The sequence below is a fragment of the Manduca sexta genome, unplaced genomic scaffold, assembly GCF_014839805.1.
Source record: "Manduca sexta isolate Smith_Timp_Sample1 unplaced genomic scaffold, JHU_Msex_v1.0 HiC_scaffold_1259, whole genome shotgun sequence".
NCBI lineage: Eukaryota > Metazoa > Arthropoda > Insecta > Lepidoptera > Sphingidae > Manduca > Manduca sexta.
In genome coordinates, this window is record NW_023592106.1 from 21,211 (window position 1) to 37,894 (window position 16,684).

The 16,684-nt window shown below is 45.7% G+C and overlaps 4 protein-coding genes and 3 pseudogenes across 4 annotated transcripts; all 7 read right to left on the reverse strand.

Moving 5' to 3' along the window:
- Positions 1 to 25: 25 nt before the first annotated feature.
- LOC119191257 (histone H4-like) lies at positions 26 to 370 on the reverse strand. Its single transcript, XM_037445158.1, has one exon. The coding sequence runs from the start codon at positions 353 to 355 to the stop codon at positions 44 to 46; it is 312 nt and encodes a 103-aa protein (XP_037301055.1). The 5' UTR covers positions 356 to 370; the 3' UTR covers positions 26 to 43.
- Positions 371 to 1,010: 640 nt separating this feature from the next.
- LOC119191250 lies at positions 1,011 to 1,814 on the reverse strand (annotated as a pseudogene).
- A 1,770-nt stretch (positions 1,815 to 3,584) lies between these two features.
- Positions 3,585 to 5,196, reverse strand: LOC119191249 (annotated as a pseudogene).
- A 1,631-nt stretch (positions 5,197 to 6,827) lies between these two features.
- On the reverse strand, positions 6,828 to 7,604 carry LOC119191255 (annotated as a pseudogene).
- Positions 7,605 to 8,214: 610 nt separating this feature from the next.
- On the reverse strand, positions 8,215 to 9,026 carry LOC119191258 (histone H3-like). Its single transcript, XM_037445159.1, has one exon. The coding sequence runs from the start codon at positions 8,890 to 8,892 to the stop codon at positions 8,434 to 8,436; it is 459 nt and encodes a 152-aa protein (XP_037301056.1). The 5' UTR covers positions 8,893 to 9,026; the 3' UTR covers positions 8,215 to 8,433.
- A 769-nt stretch (positions 9,027 to 9,795) lies between these two features.
- Positions 9,796 to 10,391, reverse strand: LOC119191253 (histone H2B-like). Its single transcript, XM_037445156.1, is given in 2 exon segments — positions 9,796 to 10,219; positions 10,222 to 10,391. Coding segments are annotated over 2 exon segments (372 nt in total). The 5' UTR covers positions 10,297 to 10,391; the 3' UTR covers positions 9,796 to 9,922.
- Positions 10,392 to 15,065: 4,674 nt separating this feature from the next.
- LOC119191254 (histone H2A-like) lies at positions 15,066 to 15,690 on the reverse strand. The gene has a single exon (XM_037445157.1). The coding sequence runs from the start codon at positions 15,544 to 15,546 to the stop codon at positions 15,178 to 15,180; it is 369 nt and encodes a 122-aa protein (XP_037301054.1). The 5' UTR covers positions 15,547 to 15,690; the 3' UTR covers positions 15,066 to 15,177.
- Positions 15,691 to 16,684: the final 994 nt, after the last annotated feature.

Here is a 16,684-nt window from a genome sequence, read left to right on the forward strand (position 1 = left end):
TTTGACGGACGGACGGACGATTTACGCATTCATCATGAGAGACTTAACCGCCGAAACCGTAGAGCGTGCGTCCCTGTCGTTTCAGAGCGTACACGACGTCCATAGCGGTGACAGTTTTCCTTTTGGCGTGCTCTGTGTACGTGACGGCGTCACGAATTACGTTCTCGAGGAACACTTTAAGCACACCGCGAGTTTCTTCGTATATCAAACCGGAGATACGCTTCACTCCACCTCTGCGTGCCAAACGGCGAATGGCAGGCTTCGTGATACCCTGGATGTTGTCACGAAGAACTTTCCTGTGACGTTTCGCTCCTCCTTTCCAAGACCTTTGCCTCCCCTTGCCGCGACCGGTCATTGTTGTTGTTTTGGTTTAGTTTGATTCGATTATGTTACGTTGTGTTAGATCCGTTCGGCAGACAGTCCGCACGAAATATGTTCCGTTCGAACTCCATGCGCCCGTTTTTATACTGCCACGTACGACGAAAACGACGGCGCGGGTTGGGGAGGGGAGGAAGCGCGCGAGGAGAATGGGGGGGGTATACTAACTTACTCACGCGGCTGTGATAGGCGGAACGCGACGGTGCTATAATAACCCACGGAGACAGCGAAAACGATGGCAATATAATAATGACACCGCAAGTTATCCTAAAACCCCTACCGCTACCGAGTTGATGCAATTTGCAGTCTCTTCAATTTCTTCTCTTTAAAAAAATAAATATATTTTTATAAATATAAAAATTCATCGATTCATCGATATTATAATTATTACCAGTAATTATGTTATTTTCTTTATAAAGTTAAGAAGGTAACTAACCTAAATTTGTTGCGTTAATATTATTAATATTTTATTAACAATATACACAAATCTATGTGTTTAGTGTTGAGTACGGTAATATTATTATGAATATAATATGCCATAAAGGTAATATATACTTAGTCTGTCGTTTACTTGCCGAGTCTCGTTTCGTAGACGATGTAAGAAACAAATTGTAATTATATTTTGAAATATATGCGGCCCTGAAAAGGGCCTTTTAATGATTAAAAGTCATGATGCGCGAATCACGCGTGCGTCAATTTCGCCTTCATTTGTAAATATAATAATATAAATGTTTCGCGATATTATGTGTTTCTAATAATATGCGAGGAGCGAGCTGCGATGCACGCGCGCACATTATTTTAAACACCCGTCGTGTTGAATAATATTTATTGTTATTATTATTATTATTATTCTACAACGATGACGACGACGACGTTGGTTGCAAGAGCGAACGGCGGCGTTTAAGCTCTCTCCCCCTCTGATTCTGCGCGCCAACTGTATATCCTTTGGCATGATGGTAACACGCTTGGCGTGAATGGCGCAAAGGTTCGTGTCTTCGAAAAGACCGACCAGGTAAGCTTCGCTGGCCTCCTGCAGCGCCATGACGGCGGAACTTTGGAAACGCAGATCGGTTTTGAAATCTTGCGCTATCTCACGAACCAAACGCTGGAACGGTAATTTGCGAATCAGAAGTTCCGTACTTTTCTGGTAACGACGGATCTCACGGAGAGCGACAGTGCCGGGCCTGTAACGGTGAGGTTTCTTCACTCCGCCTGTTGCGGAGCACTCTTCCTGGCGGCCTTGGTCGCCAGCTGCTTACGTGGCGCTTTGCCACCGGTTGATTTTCTAGCTGTTTGCTTAGTACGCGCCATTGTGTTGATCAACCAACCAACCAAACAAACAAATAAATAAATAAACAACGAACGAACGAACGAACGAACTCACAAAGCGATCGACCGTCACGCGCAGAGGTTTGATTAAGAATGTAAAACCATACCTTTTTTTTTTTTTTTTTTTTTTTGATCCTGTCTTACGTTTGTTAGCCTGGCAAGGGCCGGCTTATACAAACACACCGGTCTTGCGGGTGCGTGCTTTAGGCACTGCGAGCCCTTAAGTGACCATGCTGAGGGCGACCCTCTAAAGGGTCACGACCTCGGCTCAGGACGGCCACTGAGAGAGGATGTTTTGGGGACATCAGCGATTATGGAAACGCGAAAGGAGCGAAAAACGACTAACCGTCTAACATGTTTTACATCGGCGCCCGGGCCGGAATTATCAGAAGGGTCGGAGGACGGGGGACGCGGCGAGGTCCTCGACGGCGAGGACGGAGCAGCGGTCGTGTTGAGTGTTTGAGCTTTTAAGCAGCTCGTGCTTTCTACGTATTGCCAGAGTTATATCGTCCTCTGGATCTGATAAGACTGAACGCGGTCTTCTCCATTTGGCGCGGTCAAATGGAGTGTATTTAGAATTTAGTCGGATTAACGGATTCGGGTGATTGACCGCCTTATCGAAATAGCGTCTGCTGGCCATGTGCATAAAGTGCCTGATGGTCGGCATATCGGTGTCCACGTGGAGGTTGCGATTGCGAACGTACCACGGGGCATCGAGTGCACGTCTGTGTAATTTGTTTTGTAACACCTGCAGACGCTGAAGTCGAGCAGGCGGTATATGCGCGAATACGGGGGACGCGTACGTCATGATCGGTCTAAGAAAAAAAAAAAAAAAAAATAACTTTTTTTTTTTTTTTTTTTTTTTTTGATCCTGTCTTACGTTTGTTAGCCTGGCAAGGGCCGGCTTATACAAACACACCGGTCTTGCGGGTGCGTGCTTTAGGCACTGCGAGCCCTTAAGTGACCATGCTGAGGGCGACCCTCTAAAGGGGTCACGACCTCGGCTCAGGACGGCCACTGAGAGAGAGGATGTTTTTGGGGACATCAGCGATTATGGAAACGCGAAAGGAGCGAAAAACGACCTAACCGTCTAACATGATTACATCGGCGCCCGGGCCGGAATTATCAGAAGGGTCGGGGAGGACGGGGGACGCGGCGAGGTCCTCGACGGCGAGGACGGAGCAGCGGTCGTGTTGAGTGTTTGAGCTTTTAAGCAGCTCGTGCTTTCTACGTATTGCCAGAGTTATATCGTCCTCTGGATCTGATAAGACTGAACGCGGTCTTCTCCATTTGGCGCGGTCAAATGGAGTGTATTTAGAATTTAGTCGGATTAACGGATTCGGGTGATTGACCGCCTTATCGAAATAGCGTCTGCTGGCCATGTGCATAAAGTGCCTGATGGTCGGCATATCGGTGTCCACGTGGAGGTTGCGATTGCGAACGTACCACGGGGCATCGAGTGCACGTCTGAGGAATTTGTTTTGTAACACCTGCAGACGCTGAAGTCGAGCAGGCGGTATATGCGCGAATACGGGGGACGCGTACGTCATGATCGGTCTAAGAAAAAAAAAAAAAAAAAATAACGCGTCCCCCGGTGTTTATATTCTGCACTTACTACGCGTAATAGTGGTGGGAGCGAGATCGAGCGCGTTAAAATAGACCAATCACGATCGTTCGCCGCTTGCGCGGCGAGCCAATAAGCCGCGCGGCTGTCGGTCATGCCGTGACGGCCACAAAACTAAACGAAACTTCGAATTTTACAATATGACGTACACACAATACAACACACAATATAATATTGTAATATAATAATATATTATATTAGGTGCGATTATATTAAGTATTTTCCCTCACATATTTTTTTTTTTTCTTATATAATATATAGCTATTCAGTAAAATCCAAAATATTATAATATAATTCGGCCACTCGTGCGATTTGTATGTCAATGTCTATATGTATGTATATTGTATGAATTCATCGTAAAAATGGAATTCTTACGTCCCACCAAATTGAACGAATCAATAAATAAAATAAAAAAAAAAAAAAAAATGAGTAGGTAGATAGATAGGTAGATATGCAGTCAGGTATATTACATTATAATAATACATATACATATTATGTATGTGTATGTATGTATGCATGTAAAGACTTCGTCATCTTGTCGAACTTAAGAAACTTAATGTTAAAATTCACACTTATTATATTATATAATAATAAATAAGTGCGTAGATTGGATTTGAAATATTTGTTAGCCCTGAAAAGGGCTGTTGTATGTGTATATGTTTGTGCGTCATGGATCGCACACGCGCGCGTTCTCCTCGCGTTCCGTCACAATAATAATAATCATATTTGTACTTGTTGATGTTGATGATGTTGTTATTAATGTGACTTGAACGCGACGACGACAACGGCAATGGCAATTTACGCAGGTGCATTGTGAGCATATCGCGTTCACTTTTGGCGGCTGAAGCTTTCTTGGCGGCCGGCTTGGAGGCCTTGCCTGCAGAGGCTGAGGCGGCCGCCTTCTTGGGCTTAGGAGCTTTAGGTTTCTTGGTTGGCGGTTTGGCGGATTTCTTGGCCTTCGGTGCGGCTGCGCTTTTGGCCTTACCCTGTGCTGCAGCTTTCTTCGCTGCGGTCGCCGGCTTCTTTTTGGCAGCTGCGGCTTTCTTGTCTCTCGTCGCGGCGGCGGCGGCCGAGGAAGATGAAGATTTCGATTTAGCCGGCGACGTTGCGGACGATGACGACGCGTTCGCCCCACCACCTGCAGCGGCAGCAGCGGCCGCGGCTTTTTTAGATCTGCTGCCTGCTGCCGCCGCTGTCGCCTTCTTAGATTTACCACCGGCCGACGCGGCAGCGCCGCTCGCAGTGTTGCCCTTCGATCCGGCTTTTCTTCCAGGTCCACCGCCTGCGCCGCTGCCACCGCTGCCACCGCTGCCGCCGCCGACACCGCCGGCTGATTTTTGATTTTTCGACGCTGCAGATTTTGATTCAAGTTTGAAAGATCCAGAAGCGCCCTTGCCTTTTGTTTGTATAAGTGTGCCCGATTCGACGGCGCTCTTCAAATATCTTCTAATGAAAGGTGCCAATTTTTCAGCGTCCACTTTGTACTGGACGGCGATGTATTTCTTGATTGCCTGCAACGATGATCCGCTTCGTTCCTTCAGCTCTTTTATAGCATTGTTCACCATTTCTGATGTCTTCGGATGTGTAGGTTTAGCTTTGGGCTTCTTTTGCGGCAGCGCCTGCAGCGGCCGCCTTCGCGGTAGGTTTCTTTGCCGGGGTTGCCGGTGCTGGGGCTTCGGTTGCAACAGCTGTGTCTGCCATATTTTTTTCTTTTTGGTTGTTTTTCTCAAATTATGCACAACAATACGCGCGCAACATACACTCCACCACAACGATGATAATAATAATAATAATTATTATAGTAGTAATAATATTATTATTATTTTTACAATAATATTAATAGTAGTAGTACAAGTATGTAGTAGTAAGTAGTATTATTATTATATTAAAATGCTGCAATTGTTTTTAAATACAATACAAAAGAGTTCACACGACGTCAGATGTCGCCACTAGGTTGGTAGAAATTTTCATTAGCTGACACGCGGCTATACCGTAAGGAGAGCCTTTGCGGCGCGAGACGATTTCACGTACGAACAGTTGGAACTTTTCACTAACATCAGTCTGTTTAAATTGAATTTTAACATTGTTTTCATATATTCATCAATTAAACGTTTATGCGCCCTCATTCCCCATGAACTGATTTATTTATCTCAAAACATATATACACGATATGATCGTCCGTTATCTGAGTAAAGTTGTTTATTTTCGCCACTCGGTAACGTGTTCACGTGTAGTCATGTTTAAAAGTTATATATCTCTAAAATACGAAACAATGGAGTGCTGATTGTTATTCAAATAAATGGCTAAATGTATAACGTTATATAATTGAAACAATAATAATTGCTCATCAACATTTCCTAACATTAAAACGACACACAAATGAGAGGGTGGTAAAACACACACAAACGCGCACACACACGTCAGCGGCACCACGAGCAGCAGCAGCAGCATCAGCAGCGAGCGCAGCATCAGTCGGGCAGTCGGGCGCGAGGCGAAGTGCGTGGAAGCAAAAAAGAAAAAAAAAAAAAAATGTGTGTGTGATTTTGATAATTGAATAATAATAATATAATATAATTTAATTAGTTAGTGGCGTCGGTCGGCTTGCTGTCTCTCTGGCTGGCTGGCTGGCTATCGGGGTGGCCTACGTTGTTTAGCAATGATGGACGGAATTATTGAATGTTTAAATAATTTGTCTGCCTGTCTGTGCCTGTCTGTGTGTCTGTGCGTTAAGTATAAATTTTAGAGAACCACTAACACTCACGAACGCACATACATCATACATACATACATAAATAAGTACACATTCAGATCAGAGTATCGTTAATAATTTACAATTTTTTATATAATATTATAATGTAATAATATATAATATACCTAACGCAATATTATTATGTTTAGTTCAATACGTACAATAAATACACATACGAGTACATTAACTAAGTGTACAGTGCACACTGTAGGTGCGTACCTACCCCTGGGTACATAGGTACTTGGTTACTTAATAATAATAAAGCGAACTAGTCGAGTCAGTAAGTCAGTCAGTCATTATTATTAAGAACAAATAGTAGAAGTTATCGTATCGCTTACCTATCTATTTATATTATTTAAAATAGAACTAACTAAATCAGTTACTATTATAACTTGCGTGATAATGAATAATGTCTTTATTCAATTGTTAGTTTTAGGTTTATTTATTTTTTTATTATTCACTCTGTTTTCGCTCAATTTCGACATACAACGCGAAACATAAGTATCATAAGTCATGCATTTCCTTCTCGTAGCGTTCGGGGAGAGGGGGGGGGGGGGGTGTCTCACACACGAAGAATATACACATATCGTCAAGTCGGCTGGAAGTACATGATCAATAATTATCATTAAAATTACCAACCTACGTATTAATATTTGAAGTAATACAAGAAGTAGAATTCATTATTTTATCGATTAGAAACTTAGGTACACACATAATATGATTATATTATGTAATTATAATGAACAATTTGCGGCCCTGAAAAGGGCCTTTTGTCAGTTCGGTGTGTTACAGTCGTCACATGGCGCGCAGAACGTCGTCCTAGTTCTCCTCGTCGTCGTCGTCGTCGTCGTCGTCGTCGTCGTCGTCGTCGTCGCCGCCGCCGCCGCCGCCGTTGTTGTCGTCGTTGTTGTTTTTATTTTATTTTTTGTGCGCGGCCTTCACATTGTACGCATTATATAATATTTGTGTCGTTGTATTTATTGATTATGATCTTACAATAGGTATTCGCATGTTCAATTTTCGCGTACAATGCGAGATTCGCTCACGCTCAAGTGACTGACGACGTACGATCGAACGAACGAAACGAACGGGCTGACGGACGGACGGACGATTTACGCATTCATCATGAGAGACTTAACCGCCGAAACCGTAGAGCGTGCGTCCCTGTCGTTTCAGAGCGTACACGACGTCCATAGCGGTGACAGTTTTCCTTTTGGCGTGCTCTGTGTACGTGACGGCGTCACGAATTACGTTCTCGAGGAACACTTTAAGCACACCGCGAGTTTCTTCGTATATCAAACCGGAGATACGCTTCACTCCACCTCTGCGTGCCAAACGGCGAATGGCAGGCTTCGTGATACCCTGGATGTTGTCACGAAGAACTTTCCTGTGACGTTTCGCTCCTCCTTTCCAAGACCTTTGCCTCCCTTGCCGCGACCGGTCATTGTTGTTGTTTTGGTTTAGTTTGATTCGATTATGTTACGTTGTGTTAGATCCGTTCGGCAGACAGTCCGCACGAAATATGTTCCGTTCGAACTCCATGCGCCCGTTTTTATACTGCCACGTACGACGAAAACGACGGCGCGGGTTGGGGAGGGGAGGAAGCGCGCGAGGAGAATGGTTGGGGGGGGGGGGGGTATACTAACTTACTCACGCGGCTGTGATAGGCGGAACGCGACGGTGCTATAATAACCCACGGAGACAGCGAAAACGATGGCAATATAATAATGACACCGCAAGTTATCCTAAAACCCCTACCGCTACCGAGTTGATGCAATTTGCAGTCTCTTCAATTTCTTCTCTTTAAAAAAAAAAAAAAAAAAAAAATAAATAAATAAATATATTTTTATAAATATAAAAAATTCATCGATTCATCGATATTATAATTATTACCAGTAATTATGTTATTTTCTTTATAAAGTTAAGAAGGTAACTAACCTAAATTTGTTGCGTTAATATTATTAATATTTTATTAACAATATACACAAATCTATGTGTTTAGTGTTGAGTACGGTAATATTATTATGAATATAATATGCCATAAAGGTAATATATACTTAGTCTGTCGTTTACTTGCCGAGTCTCGTTTCGTAGACGATGTAAGAAACAAATTGTAATTATATTTTGAAATATATGCGGCCCTGAAAAGGGCCTTTTAATGATTAAAAGTCATGATGCGCGAATCACGCGTGCGTCAATTTCGCCTTCATTTGTAAATATAATAATATAAATGTTTCGCGATATTATGTGTTTCTAATAATATGCGAGGAGCGAGCTGCGATGCACGCGCGCACATTATTTTAAACACCCGTCGTGTTGAATAATATTTATTGTTATTATTATTATTATTATTCTACAACGATGACGACGACGACGTTGGTTGCAAGAGCGAACGGCGGCGTTTAAGCTCTCTCCCTCTGATTCTGCGCGCCAACTGTATATCCTTTGGCATGATGGTAACACGCTTGGCGTGAATGGCGCAAAGGTTCGTGTCTTCGAAAAGACCGACCAGGTAAGCTTCGCTGGCCTCCTGCAGCGCCATGACGGCGGAACTTTGGAAACGCAGATCGGTTTTGAAATCTTGCGCTATCTCACGAACCAAACGCTGGAACGGTAATTTGCGAATCAGAAGTTCCGTACTTTTCTGGTAACGACGGATCTCACGGAGAGCGACAGTGCCGGGCCTGTAACGGTGAGGTTTCTTCACTCCGCCTGTTGCGGGAGCACTCTTCCTGGCGGCCTTGGTCGCCAGCTGCTTACGTGGCGCTTTGCCACCGGTTGATTTTCTAGCTGTTTGCTTAGTACGCGCCATTGTGTTGATCAACCAACCAACCAAACAAACAAATAAATAAACAACGAACGAACGAACGAACGAACTCACAAAGCGATCGACCGTCACGCGCAGAGGTTTGATTAAGAATGTAAAACCATACCATTCGCGCGCGCCTTTTTTATACCAAAAACGCCGCAGTGGCCTGTAATCGTTCATCTTCCGTCCTTTTCTTTAGACTATATAATTTTTTTATTTTTTTTTCTCTCTTTAGATCTTATATTTAGATTAATTAATATAATATAAAATAATAATAATAATGTTATGAAAATAATGAATGGACATACATAATTCGTAGTCAATGCATTATTATTTTTTATTTTATATTTTCTTCTTTTAATTTTTAATCTTCTATATATAATTATTATTATTATTCATGCTTGTGTGTAGGTGATATTATTTGTTTATTTATTTTTGTATAATATATTATGTTACGTGGTCCAAAATAGTGTTATTTAATTTATTAAAATGGTAGGTAGGTAGTGTATTACAACTATATTTTAATATTTATTTCATGCAGGTATATATGTACCTATTACTCACATATTAAATTTTATTTTAAAACTCCACGTGCTCTCTAGGGTTCACCTACTATTATTCAGCACTTGAGAGCAGTTGAGAATTATTACAATGAATTTTGTATTATTTTATTACTTATTATAAATTATTATATTTATATTATTTTTTTTTTATTTATTTTTTTTTGTGACGAGATGCCTTAAAGAAACAACAATACACATTACACACACACTCACAAAAACATCACACATCGTACGCACACAACATCGGATCAAATTAAATTATAATAATAACTTAACTTAATCTTCGTGCGTGCGTGCGTGCGCGTGCGTGCGAGCGTTTGAACTGTGATTTCATGAGAATATATTGTGGCCCTGAAAAGGGCCTTTTGGATGACATAAGTTGTATGTATGTTCGGGTTGCGTGCATGCGTGCGTTTACGTACATACACACACACACCACCGATTTTACATTACTATCTAGCTAGTAGCTCTCACTTTGAACTGGTGTACTTGGTGACAGCTTTGGTACCCTCACTGACTGCGTGCTTTGCCAGCTCGCCTGGCAGAAGGAGACGTACAGATGTTTGCACCTCCCTGGATGTGATGGTGGAGCGCTTGTTGTAATGCGCCAGACGAGATGCTTCCGCAGCGATGCGTTCGAAAATGTCATTCACAAACGAGTTCATTATCGACATCGCCTTGCTGGATATTCCGGTGTCAGGATGGACCTGCTTGAGCACTTTGTAAATGTAAATTGCGTAACTCTCCTTCCTCTTGTGCTTCTTCTTTTCTTGTCAGTCTTAGAGATGTTCTTCTGCGCCTTGCCAGATTTCTTGGCAGCCTTGCCGCTGGTCTTGGGTGGCATATTGTGTTTTTGTTAAATGAAGTTGATTTAATTGAATGCAGTAACGACCGCGATATACCTCAATCGCAATGTGAATGCGCGATAAAATTTTTTTTTTTTTTTTTTTGGAGTGACTCTACGTTTGTTAGCCTGGCAGGGCCGGCTTTTACAAACACACCGGACTTTCGGGTGAATGCTTTAGGCACTCGAACCCTTAAATTAAGTGACCATGCTGAGGGCGACCCTCTAAAGGGTCACGGCCTCGGCTCAGGACGGTCACTGAGAGATGATGTTTGGGGACATCAGCGATTAGGGGTTTACGCGAGGTGCACGGAGCGACCTACACAGTCTACCTAATCGTCTTCGTCGGCGCGCGGGCCGACGGAACTAATCGAGGGTCGGGAGGACGGGGAACGCGGCGAGGTCCTCGGCGGCGAGGACGGAACTGCGGTCGTGTGGAGTGTAGGAGCTTTAAGTGCTCGTGCTTTCGGCGGATGGCCAGAGTTATATCGTCCTCTGGATCTGTAAGGACAGAACGTGGACGCCTCCATTTCGCGCGGTCGAAAGGAGTGTATATGGACACGGACCTAATGAGCGGGTTCGGATGATTGACCGCCCGATCGAAATAGCGTCTGCTGGACATGTGCATGAAATGCCTGATGGTCGGCATATCGGTGTCCACGTGGAGGTTGCGATTGCGAACGTACCACGGGGCACCGAGTGCACGTCTTAAGAATTGATTTTGTAAAACCTGCATACGCTGAAGACGAGCAGGCGGTATGTGCGCGAACGCGGGCGACGCGTATGTCATTATCGGCCTAATACACGAGGTAAAGATCCGAATTTTGTTGCGGGTGGACAATTTGCTATTTTTGTTTATGAGCCAGTGCAGCTGGCTCATCGCGAGTGCGGCTCGCGCGCGTACCGCATTGACATGTGGGACGAAGGTCAGCTTCTGATCAAGTAGCACGCCTAAATACTTGACCTTCCTAGTCCAAGGAATGGCCTGTCCTGACATGACTATAGAAGCGAGAGGTGCTTGTACTCTGGTATGCCGAGTGAAGACTATAGCCTGACTTTTGGCGGGATTTATGGTGATGCGCCATCTGCGACACCACGCACCGAATAGATCGGCTGCGGATTGCAAAATGTGCACCAGCTTGTCGGGGTTTCTATGTGAAGCATAGATTGCTGTATCGTCAGCGAAAAGCGCCAGATGGGCGTCTTCGAAGGATGGAATATCGCTTGTGTAAAGCGAGAATAGAAAAGGAGAGAGAGCGGAGCCTTGCGGGACTCCGGCAGAGATGGTGTGTCGGGAAGATAGGGTTCCCTCCACTCGATATTTGAATCCGCGATTCGACAAAAAGTCTCGTATGATGTGCACGAGCTGTGTGGGCACATTGAGAGTGTACAGCTTAAAAAGTAAGCCGTTGTGCCACACTTTGTCGAATGCTTTTTCAACATCGAAAAATATCGCGCCGGTAGGACGGTCGTACCTACGCTTAGTGTATACATGCTCCGTGATGCGGAGGACCTGATGCACGCAATTGTGCCTACTTCGGAAACCAAACTGTTCCGGAGGGAGCAGATTGTGGAGATGGGCTACTATTTTAAGACGGTCGAGGACGATCCGTTCATAAAGTTTCCCTAACGAACTGAGTAAACTAATCGGCCTATAAGAGGTCGGTGAAGATGCGGGTTTTCCCGGCTTGTGGATGCCTATGACTACTGCTTCTTTCCAGGCCTCAGGAAATATGCAGTTCTGAAAGGCTGCGTTGAAGATTGCAGCTAATATTTTGACTAAATGCTCCGGTAGCATTTTTAATAACCTGTTCGGGATTCCGTCAGCCCCGGGGGCTTTACGTCTTTTGAGTGCCTTGATCAGAATGATGACTTCTTCGGTCGTCACCGGAGCGAGGGGATCGAGCGGCGGCGAGTCGACATCCGGGCCGACGGCAACGATTTGATTTATGTTTAACGGACGCGGGGTAGGTAGAGGCGGAGGGGTCGCGTTCCTACTTTCGACGTAAGTGTCCACCGCAACGACGATGTCGTTTTCTACGGGCGTATCGGTCAGGGAACATTGAGACTCCAGGCTGGAGGCCAAGAGCTCCGCTTTCTCGTCGTCATCAAACGCCGGGCGTTGATTCGGGCGATCGAGCGGAGGCATGGAGACTACATCCTTTCTCTTGAAGGAACGAACCAGTTGCCAAAAGGCCGTATGGGTCGGTTTGATTTCCGACAAACGTCTCTCCCATCCCGAATCGACGGCGCCCTGTATGCGACGTTTGGCCTCGCGTTGGAGGAAACGCGCAAGACGTCGTCGTTCCGGGACGGGTCGAGTCGCGCAGGCTTTGAGTGCCGCGTTTCGCCTCCTCACCACCTCCCGCACGTCTTCGGGAAGGCGCCAGTGGTCGTGAATGGCCGCTGGCACCCTCTCGGAGCTTTCGCTGAGGGCGTGTTGCAGGTGGTCGGTGAAGGAGCGAATCGCACCGGTCGTTTCCTCACGAGAAACAATGTTGCTCGGAATCGCGTCGAGATCAGGGGATGAGGTGTCTGCGAGCTTGGTGCCTAGGAGGCGCCAATTCGTTTTCACCGTCATCGGACCGTTAGAGGCGTTAGGACCTGTGCCTGGGGGGTCGGTTTGGGGAACTAACTCTATGAGCACAGGTCTATGATCTGAATTTAACTCTTGTACCACCTGCAGGGAACGCACGCGGAGGCATACGTTCCTTACAAGCGCTATGTCGAGAATGTCGGGTCTATAAGAATCGTCTTGGTCGGGATAGTGAGTTGGCTCAGAAGGAGCCAAGATGCACATGTCTATATCTTCAAGACAACTCTCGAGGATTGTACCCCGACTGTTAGTCGAGTTGCAGCCCCAGAGAGTGTTCTTGGCGTTGAGGTCGCCCGCCAGAAGGACGGACTCCCCATGCTGAGTAGGGTACGGATATCATTGGAGTGAAGCTCCTTAGTGGGTGAAAGGTAGGCCGAGATCAGAGTGATCGCCGGATGTCCTGTCATCGAAAGCCTACAGACTGAGACCTCAATGTTCCTTAGGTTATCGGGGGGATCGAGAGGTATGCAATGCAGGGACCTCCTATAATAAATGAGAGTGCCACCGAGAGGGCCACTGGTACGATCGTTACGCACCAGGTTGAAGTGCGCGAGGTTGGGGCTTCGATGAGCGGGTTTGAGAAACGTTTCCTGGAGGAGGAGAACGTCAAGATTATGATCGCGGACAAAATGTAGGAGTTCGGCCCGTTGGCCTTTAATACCATTTAGGTTGAAAAAACCCACTCTGAGGGAGCGGGGTTTGGACCGCGATGAGGGATTTCCGTTAGGTGAAGCCATTACGGAGCGAAAATTGTTTTCATGGTCAGCGAGATGATCCTACGCTGGATTTGGATGACCTCGGTACAGAGGACATCATCGGGGTGCCCTACTGCCCTGATGCGGGCGAGGACGCTATCTAGTTGCCCATAGAGAGAGAGGATCTCTGGTGAGCATATCGCGAAGGAGTCGATCGGCGCCGAGTACGTCGCCGCCACTTTCGGGTCGGAAGTGGACTGGGTCGCCTTGCGAGGGGCGGCTTTGGGAGCCGGAGGGGCTGAGGGACGACCAGCTGGAGCGGAGGTCGCAGATGTTTTGGCCGGGGTGGCGGGAGACTCCGGGAGAAACTCCGCCCTGGGCCTGGGAACGCGTGGCGGTGCGTACCGTGGTGGGAAACCACGGATTACTCACCGGGGCAGGGGCCAAATGAATTTTTCGGCCTGAGGGGCCTTTTGCGCCTTAAGGGCCTGCTTGGCTTGGAAAGCCTTACTGTAGGATTTTTGGGTGCCCGGGGGCACCCACGGTGAAGTTGGCCGGGTGGCCAGACTGTCGGCAATTTGTGCACGAAGGCGGCTCCGTGCACAGGGTGCGGTCCTTGGGTCACAGGGCACTCCTGGCGTGCCGTGCTCACCGGAGCACTTAACTTGCACCCTAGCAGGGGAGCCTGCAACCACGCAATTGTGGCCACCAGTACTGCGCGATAAAATTTTGGTATTAAAAATATAATACTTTCGCGCGCAGAACGTTCAACAGGTGAGCCACGTTCACGATCCATCCAACGGCCAATCACAGCAGAGTGCGTCCAGAGGAAAATGCGCTGCGCGACGGCGATGCGGTACGTAAGTAATAATAATAATAATAATAATTGTATTCATTTGGTTTTGTATTTTGTTTTTTTTTTTTTTTTGCTTTATTTTAACATAACCTACTATCGTATAAATAACATTATGTATGTGGGGTAGATAGATAGTAAAAGTAGACATTTTCTTTTGTGTTTTTTTTTTTTTTTTTTTTTAGTTAATACTTAAACTCAGTTCTATTTTCGGACGATTTTTGGATGAGGATATCTGTCAATATAAATAATAAATAATATTTCATTGCGAACTCGCCCTGAGTTTGGGCAGTATTGATAAGATGAGTAGGTAAGGTAGGTAGATTGGTTGGTTAATTATTGAGTCAGTGATAAGGTAAATATTATTTATCGTGTCATAATCTCAATTCTAGTGTATATTAGAGGTGAACAAATACTAATAATATTGTAGAATTAAACGTTCATTGTCGAAACGAAACATTATTTGTTACTCACTCATTACGTATACAATTGTATAAGTAAGTAATGAGTATATAGTAGATAGTAAGAATCATATTGCGGCCCTGAAAAGGGCCTTTTGTTTTCGTCCATTTACCTAACAACTCACGCACGCGCTTTATTTATTAAATTTTTATGTATGCGCGCGCGCGCTCACTCGCTCGCGCTCATGGTTTGCGACGTGCAACGCGTGCCCACGCAGCGTCGGTGTTACAGTTTTAGGTATTTTATAAAGGTATAATTAATTACTAACTAATTAATTAAGCCTTCTTCTCGGTCTTTTTGGGCAACAGCACCGCTTGAATGTTCGGCAACACGCCGCCCTGTGCGATGGTCACACCGGAGAGAAGTTTGTTTAACTCCTCGTCGTTTCTTATCGCCAATTGAAGATGTCTAGGTATGATTCTGGTTTTCTTGTTGTCCCTAGCGGCGTTTCCTGCCAACTCTAGAACTTCAGCGGCTAGGTACTCCATAACGGCGGCTAGATAAACAGGTGCACCGGCGCCAACGCGTTCCGCGTAATTTCCATTACGCAACAGTCTATGTATACGTCCCGGGCAGTCCAGTCCGGCACTAGAACGAGACTTGACCTTCCCCTTGACTTTGCCGCCTTTACCACGTCCAGACATGATGTAGTGTTGTTGTTTTTAAATCAAAAACACAAAAAGAAAAGAATATAGAACGCAAATGTACGTGCTATATAATATTATGTTATATTACACTGCTATACGATACGATACGTTACGATGCGCTCTCGAATAAAGTGATATAGTTAAAAATAACTTTTTTTTTTGTCTTACGTTTGTTAGCCTGGCAAGGGCCGGCTTATACAAACACACCGGTCTTGCGGGTGCGTGCTTTAGGCACTGCGAGCCCTTAAGTGACCATGCTGAGGGCGACCCTCTAAAGGGTCACGACCTCGGCTCAGGACGGCCACTGAGAGGAGATGTTTTGGGGACATCAACGTTTGTGGAAACGCGAGAGGTGCGAAGGAACGACCTAACAATCTAACATGGTTACATCGGCGTCCGGGCCGGAATTATCAGAAGGGTCGGGAGGACGGGGGGACGCGGCGAGGTCCTCGACGGCGAGGACGGAGCAGCGGTCGTGTTAGAGTGTTTGAGCTTTTAAGCAGCTCGTGCTTTCTACGTATTGCCAGAGTTATATCGTCCTCTGGATCTGACAGAACTGAACGCGGTCTTCTCCATTTCGCGCGGTCGAATGGAGTGTATTTTGAATTTAATCGGACTAACGGGTTCGGGTGATTGACCGCCTTATCGAAATAGCGTCTGCTGGACATGTGCATAAAGTGCCTGATGGTCGGCATATCGGTGTCCACGTGGAGGTTGCTATTGCGAACGTACCACGGGGCACCGAGTGCACGTCTGAAATTTGTTTTGCACCACCTGCAGACACTTAAGTCGAGCAGGCGGTATATGCGCGAATACGGGGACGCGTACGTCATGATCGGTCTAACGCACGTAGTAAAGATCCTAATCTTGTTGCGGATAGACATCTTACTTTTCGGTTTAAGAGCCAGTGGAGCTGGCACATCGCGAATGCGGCTCGCGCGCGTACCGCATTTACGTGTGGGGCGAAGGTCAAACTCTGATCAAGATCACACACCTAGATATTTGACCTTACGGGTCCAAGGGATGATCTGGCCAGACAATCTAACTGAAGCGTTAGGCGCTTCTTTCTTAGGCATCCTATGGAATAGGATGGCTTGGCTTTCGGAGGGTTGACAGTGATGCGCCATTTGCGAAA